Source organism: Eucalyptus grandis, chromosome 7 (assembly GCF_016545825.1).
Source record: "Eucalyptus grandis isolate ANBG69807.140 chromosome 7, ASM1654582v1, whole genome shotgun sequence".
In the NCBI taxonomy this organism is placed as follows: domain Eukaryota; kingdom Viridiplantae; phylum Streptophyta; class Magnoliopsida; order Myrtales; family Myrtaceae; genus Eucalyptus; species Eucalyptus grandis.
Window position 1 is genome coordinate 41,209,672 of NC_052618.1, and position 7,368 is coordinate 41,217,039.

At 38.7% G+C, this 7,368-nt stretch overlaps 1 protein-coding gene across 1 annotated transcript; it reads right to left on the reverse strand.

Moving 5' to 3' along the window:
* Positions 1-332: 332 nt before the first annotated feature.
* Positions 333-3,378, reverse strand: LOC104414421 (auxin-responsive protein IAA13). Its single transcript, XM_010025534.3, has 5 exons — positions 2,907-3,378; positions 1,874-2,193; positions 1,364-1,484; positions 954-1,015; positions 333-861 (listed from the first exon to the last, which is right to left on the reverse strand). The coding sequence occupies exons 1-5, from the start codon at positions 3,152-3,154 to the stop codon at positions 812-814; spliced, it is 801 nt and encodes a 266-aa protein (XP_010023836.1). The 5' UTR covers positions 3,155-3,378; the 3' UTR covers positions 333-811.
* Between the last annotated feature and the right edge of the window lie 3,990 nt (positions 3,379-7,368).

A 7,368-nucleotide genomic window follows, 5' to 3' on the forward strand; every position in this document is an offset into this window, starting at 1 on the left:
TTCGAACTCCTCCCCTTCGTGAGGTAAAGAGAGCCCAAGCTGTGCCACCACGGGCGATAGTGTGACATTTAATATATTAGTACTCTCTGGAAAAAAAAAAAAAGCGTTCGTATTTTTAAGATAGCAATTATTAATATTGCCTTAGCAACTCTCTAAAAACGTCGTTAAGTGTAACTTTCTAAACCACGAGGATCTTGGGCTTTATCATACCGATTAGTTCGTTCATCTGATTATGAAATTATTACATGCAATGAATCGAAATGAACGCGAAAGGAAGTCCCTTTAATTAAACTGTCAATCGAAACATGAATCAATAAATTAAAAACATCAGCTTCATCCCCAAAGGCTCCATCAGCAAAGGAACAAATATGGATCTCACTAACATCAACCGCAGGGACAAGAAGAAAGGGAAAAAAGGAAAGAAGAAAAACAATCTCAGCAACAAGCATCAATGCAAACTCAAACTCTCTAGATAACTCAGTTTTCCCATATTTACAGTATGAGAATCCAAAAAGAACATTCAGCAAAATATGCAGAGCACCTCATGACTCCACCTAATGGAGAGATTGGAAGGACTAAAGATGGAGATGAATCTACCCTTTGAAGACACAAAACCAAAAAAGGAAATATAACAAATATAAAAGACAACCGGAGGACGGTCGGCAGAATGTAAACCAGGAAGATCAGCACATTTCGTCAGGGTGCGCTCTCATCGGGTGTCTATAGTTTTTCCTAAATTATACGCTTCCGAGGTATTTCTTCTTTTGTGTAGTCAGATTTGAAAGGGTGAGGAGACTGATGAGAAAAGCTATCATATCGGCTTTCTCATTTGCCTCTCGCTCTTTTGTTGGAATCTTGGAGCTGCAAGAAAAATTAAGGAATCGCATTAAAGAGCAGAAAAACAATAAGTGGTTTGATTTGGAAGAGACTGTTTGATTGAAAATTGTGCATACCTATTCCATTCACTTCAGAAGTCCTCATGATTCTTAGTCTCTTGACGGCAGTGAGGAACATCCTATTGAACAAACAAATTTGAGCGTTAGGAAACAACATTTAACAAACTCAGAACAAAACTTGATGCGGTTCAGCACACTTCTTGTTCATCCAGATCCAGTAAAAGAGATGGCATCAGTCATTTATCAGAAAAATCTTAGTCCATCCTATAATCAGATCAACTATTTCCACTTCCACTAAATCTATTCTTTGCCAGTCCTTGACTGCTAGACAGTTTACATGCTTCCTTGAAAGGTTAAACGCTAATCTACCAAGACAGAACAAACTCAGGAGGAGACAGCGAAGTCGACAAAAAGTCACCATTTGGTTGACTTGATTCAAGAAAATAAAATGTAAGTTCGTGACTTACCCCCAAGGAACATCTCCAATGAGCATCCAGTCTCCCTCTTTATCTTCATAAGTTAGCACAAACTCAGAACATCCATTGAGAAGCTTCGAGGACTTCTTGACCTGCCTATTTTCTTCAGCCCCTGGTAATTTAAAGAACAAACCATTAATTGACTAGAATAAGAAGCAGTAGCTTATCCACCTTAACCTCGACTCTACAGCTTGTAGCCCGTGATAGCTTTACAAAGTCATGTTTCAAATTCATTCCAAAATTGTGTCAGCATTCATAATTTAGCCCCCGAGCTTAAGATACTAATTTATTCTGAGCAGTAAGCAAGTGCCTAGTCATGCTTGCAAAAATATCCAGGTTTGTCAGGTGTCGTATCCAAGATTTCTCCGTAATTTTCTTTCAAACCCTTCCAGGACACAAAGTGAATTGCCCCCACTCTACCTCTAATACGGCGAAGATGGTGTCAAAAAAAGTCATGAGTAGAAAAGGGTCAAAACAATTAAACGAAAGAATGAGATTTACCGGTTAAATCAATAGTTTTGGCAGGTCGGAAGAACATGTCTTCCAAAGCTTGAGCTAGAGTTTCATAACAAGCATGAGCATTCAAGTCCACTTTCCTTCCAATGGGGATCCCATCCATGTTCACCTTCACAAACCCGATATGCTTTTGCTCTCTGCCGTCAACATCAGTCATGCCACCAGTACGCGTATTGTCCTCCGAACCATCCTTTGACTTGCTCTTTTCATTCGGCGACATGTTGTCCTCAGCTCGAGGTGCCTTTGCGAGGTTGACCAGGCTGTTCATCCTGTATGCCCTTATAGGTGGCCATCCCACAACCTGACTGCACCCATCAACCGAGTCACGGTATGTATCAGATCGAGGATCATAGAGACAAGAATAACGACATTGCAAAATTGAAATGAAGATCAGCTTAGGTAGCACGCAGTAGAATCAGCTGTGACTCCACATGGTACCTAAGTCAGAATCTGCCTTCACGGGAGATTCAAAGAGAGACAACTGGATATGCAAAAACCATGATATATCAGACGACTGCGACATAGCAGGTGGGACGAGGTTTCGGGTTCAAACCCCCATACCAACGTATGTTTAGATGATTTCTTTTTTTCTCCCTTTCTTCCTACTAACAATACCAACTGAACACACATCATTATTATGCAGAAACGCAATCGTATCATCCCCACCAACAAAACTTACTAAAAGGGCAATTACAACATAGATTATACGCCACGAATCGAACACAAACTCCCTTAGAAACCGAACTTTTTTCCTTAAATTATTAATCTGCAGTTTCTTTATATGTTTTGCCAGGGAAAACAGACTAAAAAATATCAAATTTATCTTGAACTGCAAGTTTAGTTTGATAAAAACATGAACTCTCTTCCAGTCCAATCCCGTGCTTTTGGTCCCATAAACAACCAGAGATGTTCTGGCAACCGATGAATGATCACGTTCAATCTCTTTTTGCGCCATTTTCTCGGCCAACCCAGCTCTGGGAACTGAACATCTGGAATAAAAAGATCCTAAAGTCCTGACCTTGCAGAAGTGGGGGATCCACCGCCACCCTCCTGCGAGACGGACTCGTCGGCGGTCCTCTTGGTCCCCACGGAGGAAGGGAAGTCGCGGGCCGTCAGGATTCTGCCGCGCTTGGCCCCGGCGCGCTCGCCGCCGCCGCCGCCGCCGCCCACGCTGAGCCCGAGGCCGAGCTCGAGCTCCGCCTCCTCTCCTGCCGAGTCGCGCTTCGGCGCCGCCGCCTCACGGCCGCGAGCAGGTGGAGCTTCCATGAATATAGCACGCACACAAGCACAAGCAGAGATGACAAGATAGAGAGAGAGAGAGAGAGAGAGAGAGAGAGAGAGTGTGTTTGAAGGAGAGAGAGCTTGTTGGGCTGGCGCTTTTGAGGGAAGCCTGGGGAAGGCGAGAGGAGGGAGGAGCAGGAGTTGTTGAGTGGAGCTGGGGAAGAGATAGAGATAGAGAGAGAGAGAGAGAGAGAGAAGGGGAAGGAGGCGGAGAGGGGTGTTTGGTAATGATGGCGATGAAGAAGGGAAGAAGGAGAGGGTGATGATGGGGGGTTCTGGGGACGGTGGGGCCACCATGTCTCGGTAGTGCGCTCAGCACTCCCAACAGCACTCCCCCCCAACTTTGATGTCTCACCCCCCACCCCTCTCTCTCTCTCTCTCTAGACAGTTATGATGCTCCTAGTCATCATCATCTCCATTGCATGCATTTTGCATTCCTCTCTCTCTCTCTCTCTCTCTCTCTCTAGCTTTGCTTCTTCTTTTTCTCCCTTCTCTCTTTTCTTCTTGAGGGAGAGAGATAAAAAAAAGAACATTTTCTTCTTTCCCTTTCTTTTCCTAGTGCTCTTTCATTTTATGTTCTCTCTTTTTGTGCCATTGTTCCCTTGGGCCTCAAGCTCTGGGAAATCCTGGGAGTCTGGTCTTTGCGAGTAAACTTTTTATGGGTTGTGTTGGGTTTGGGTAACGAGTCTTGAATTCTTTTGACATGTGTTGTCTAAAGTAAGATCTAAGTGTACATTAGTCAAGATGCTCCAGAACTGCTTTTAATTCAATTCGGATATCAATCAAAGGATTCTCTATGTGTTAGCAATTTAATTTAAACCTTGAACTTGGAAGTACTCAACTCAAGTAGCTAAGATTCTTATCGAGTCATAGCATCCTCCATGTTTTTGTATCTTATGAATTCAAGTTTAACTTGAGATTTGAATAGAACTTGGCTGAACACGCATAATGTGTGATTTATGTTAGATTGGGCTAGTGAAGTTTCCTCGTAAAAAAGATGCAATCACTTTTTATTTTTCCTCTCTTTGTTTGATGGTGGAGAGGAGTGCAGAGTGATGGTTAATGGTGGTTTTCACTTTTAAGTGTGGAATGATAAAAATAGTCCATGTAGATCTTTTTAAACTAATTCAAGTTGGTATCACAACTTGACTTCAACGTAATTCAAGTCGAGAGATTGAAAAACAACTCCCTTCCTTCTAGTTCGTATTAGACCCTAATGCACGCAATATATGCCAGATTGGTTCGATGATACTAATTGAAGTGTCAAATAATGAAATCAACCCACGATCACTTAATTCTAATTTAAGTTATTATCATAACTTGTTTTTGGTAATTTAGATCGAGAGATCTCCTCTTCTTTAAGGAATAGATAAATGGACATGGATGCACCTACTTATCAAGCTGAGAGGAGCACAATTAGCATTAACTTTGGTATTATCAAGTCTCAAATTGTGTCGGGTTCAAACCGAATGGATTGCACCTGTTGTCATCTGGAATCTGATTAATCAAGCTACTACTCCTATGCATTTGCAGAAGAGATTTATTCCCATTTGGAATGATTTGGACTTACTGATGTGAGAGTCATGACAAGATAGGTTGGTTGTCCTAAAAGACAGGATACATTAATGGTGAGACAAACGAAGCTGGGTTGGATACAAAGCAGATTTGATTAACTTAATTAATCCAAATTTGTCAACATCAGTGAACGTTCAATGCACACTAAAGGGAAAGAGACTGTCCCTTTCCCTTCCCTCTTTCCTTCTTTCCTCTTTCCATCTCTAACTTCACTTTTTCACTCCCTCTTTGCTATTGTTTTACTAAACTCACAACAACGGACAAGTCTGCATGCCTTTAAGCTAATCCATTCTCTGAAAACATGATATTAATTAATTAAATGCATGCACGGTCTTCGAGAAAAGTTAATTCCATAAAAATAAAATAAAAAATATTAATTTGATTGCTTGATAAATGAAAAGCCCTCAGCACATTCATTAACAAAATCCACCATAGATATACATTTCAAAGAACCTTTTTGCTCTATTTCCACGATAACTTTGGTAAAATTTTAGCTGAAAAGTGTCTAGGGAAGTTAAAATGAAAACTGAATTAGATCGAACTATGTGTACTTTAATTGTGATATGTCCCAAACTAGTGAGCAACGGTGGCTTGCCCATGGCTTAAGCTCAATATAAAGTTATTGATTTTGGTTGGATGAGGTTAAGCAAATTGCTTGAGTGGTCTAATGGATTAAAAAAAATGAAAAATAAAGCACCTTTTAGCTCTATTTCCATACTAATTTTTGTTAAATTCTTAATAAACCCATCCAAAAAATCAACATAAAGATGAAATTAGATCAAAGTCTCTTTACTTTAACAATAATTAAGGAAAAGATACGTTTCTCTTTATATATTTGAGCCGTGTCCCTTGCTTTTGAAATTTTTAGCTTTAGGGTTAAAGTCCAAAGTTGTTGAGTCTTTTCATAAGGAAAAAAAAATAAAGGTGTAATATTGAATTATTATCCGTTTGCCCCTTGCAATTTTGTTCATATTAGCTGTCTACTATTAGCAAGACAAAAGGCACATAAACCATGTTTTGCAAAGTTGAGACAACATGAGAGATGGCATTGGCAGTGCATGGTGGGGTCATCCTAAAAGGCACGCAAAATGATTAAGAAAAAAGGGGAAAAATGAAAAACAGGAATTTGTGTCTAAATTTATATGGATCCGTAATGCATGTAATGATGGTCCTGGATGGCCACCGGTTTGTTTCCTTTTTATGAAAAAGTCTAGTCCATTACTTGCTTTTTATCTTATGAAAATGCAGACCATTCTCATATTTATTTAGAAAGAAATATCAAGTTGGTGTACTCTCCATTATGGTAAATCGCTCCCATAAGCTTTGAGCCCCGTGCCCAGAGAGAGTGAGAGATTTGTTCAAAAAACATATAATTGATTAACAAAAGAAGATTGTGGAAATTAGGCCTATATCCTAAAAAATCTCCTAATTTTTATCTAATCTCAATTCTGCCCTCAAGTTTTTTTATCTAAAAAAATCATAAATTTTAAATCCAATCTCAAATCTGCCCAAAATTTTCTGCTATCTTAGAAAAAAATCCTAAACTTTAAGTTTGGTCCCAAATTTGTCACGAATTTTGTTTTATCTAAAATAAATCACTAACTTTCAATCTATTCTTAAATCTACTCTAGTGATCTAGTTCCAACTTGAGGTTATCTCCAAAATGAAATTGTTCTAGGATATGAAAATTAAGGATGACAAACAATGATTTTTGGGCAAATGATTATTAGGGGTAGATTTGAAATTAGAGTAAAAATTGACAAAAAAGAAGAAGAAGAAGAAGAAGAAGAAGTTTTGGGTGGATTTGGGACGAAACCTAAAGTTTATGGTTTTTTCTAAGATAAAAAAAGTTTCGGGCAAATTTGGAACTACATCAAAAATCTGTATTTTTTTAGACAAACAAAATTTGAGACGGAATTGGAACTAGACATAAAGTTAGGGTTTTTTTAGGGAATGAGGTCATGGCAAATATTCCGAGGAGGGAGGGCTATACAACAATAAAAATTACGTTTAAGAATCGAATGTTTTTCTTTTGCCAGAAAAAGAAAATGAGGCTGGATCTAATATTTTGTTTTCTCCACTTCTCTTTTACAAATGGGCTTATCCGGCTTGAGATGAGTTTGGATAATTTTCAACTAAGAATATGGAAATGAACTTCTCATAAATATAGGAGATCCATTGAGTAATTGTTCGGAAATATTGAATTCTAATTATGAATTATATATGTTGTTCTCTTTATTTTTTCTATACCAAGGTATAGTGAGGATGTTTTGTCCTTAAAAAAAGTGGACGCCAAATTACAAAGCTGACCTTATATATAGTATATACATGGCTCACAAATAACCAATGAAAGTGTGAGCAAAAATAAACTCGCTCATTGAAAATGTGCGCACAATAAAGATTGACTCAAGTCATCAACTTTGGAAAAGAATCATCCAAAAATCAACCACCCCGTCAAATTAGTTTCATAGCAAGGCAATTGGTCATGGAGTTGATGGATTGGTGACAATGGATGTTGACAAACAATCGTTACATGTTTTTCTAATGGTGGTGACAGTGATGGCAATAATTTGAAAAGTTAAGAAAATTTCGAGAAAAACAGAAGTCGGTTTGTACATCACGTG

Excerpts from the sequence above, each read along its gene's own strand:
- LOC104414421 (XM_010025534.3), bottom strand. The coding sequence starts at position 3,154 with ATGGAAGCTCCACCTGCTCGCGGCCGTGAGGCGGCGGCGCCGAAGCGC. Across the intron at positions 2,194-2,906 it reads GGATCCCCCACTTCTGCAAG|TCAGGTTGTGGGATGGCCAC; the intron begins GTCAGGACTTTA and ends TGATGGGTGCAG. Across the intron at positions 1,485-1,873 it reads CAAAACTATTGATTTAACCG|GGGCTGAAGAAAATAGGCAG; the intron begins GTAAATCTCATT and ends TTAAATTACCAG.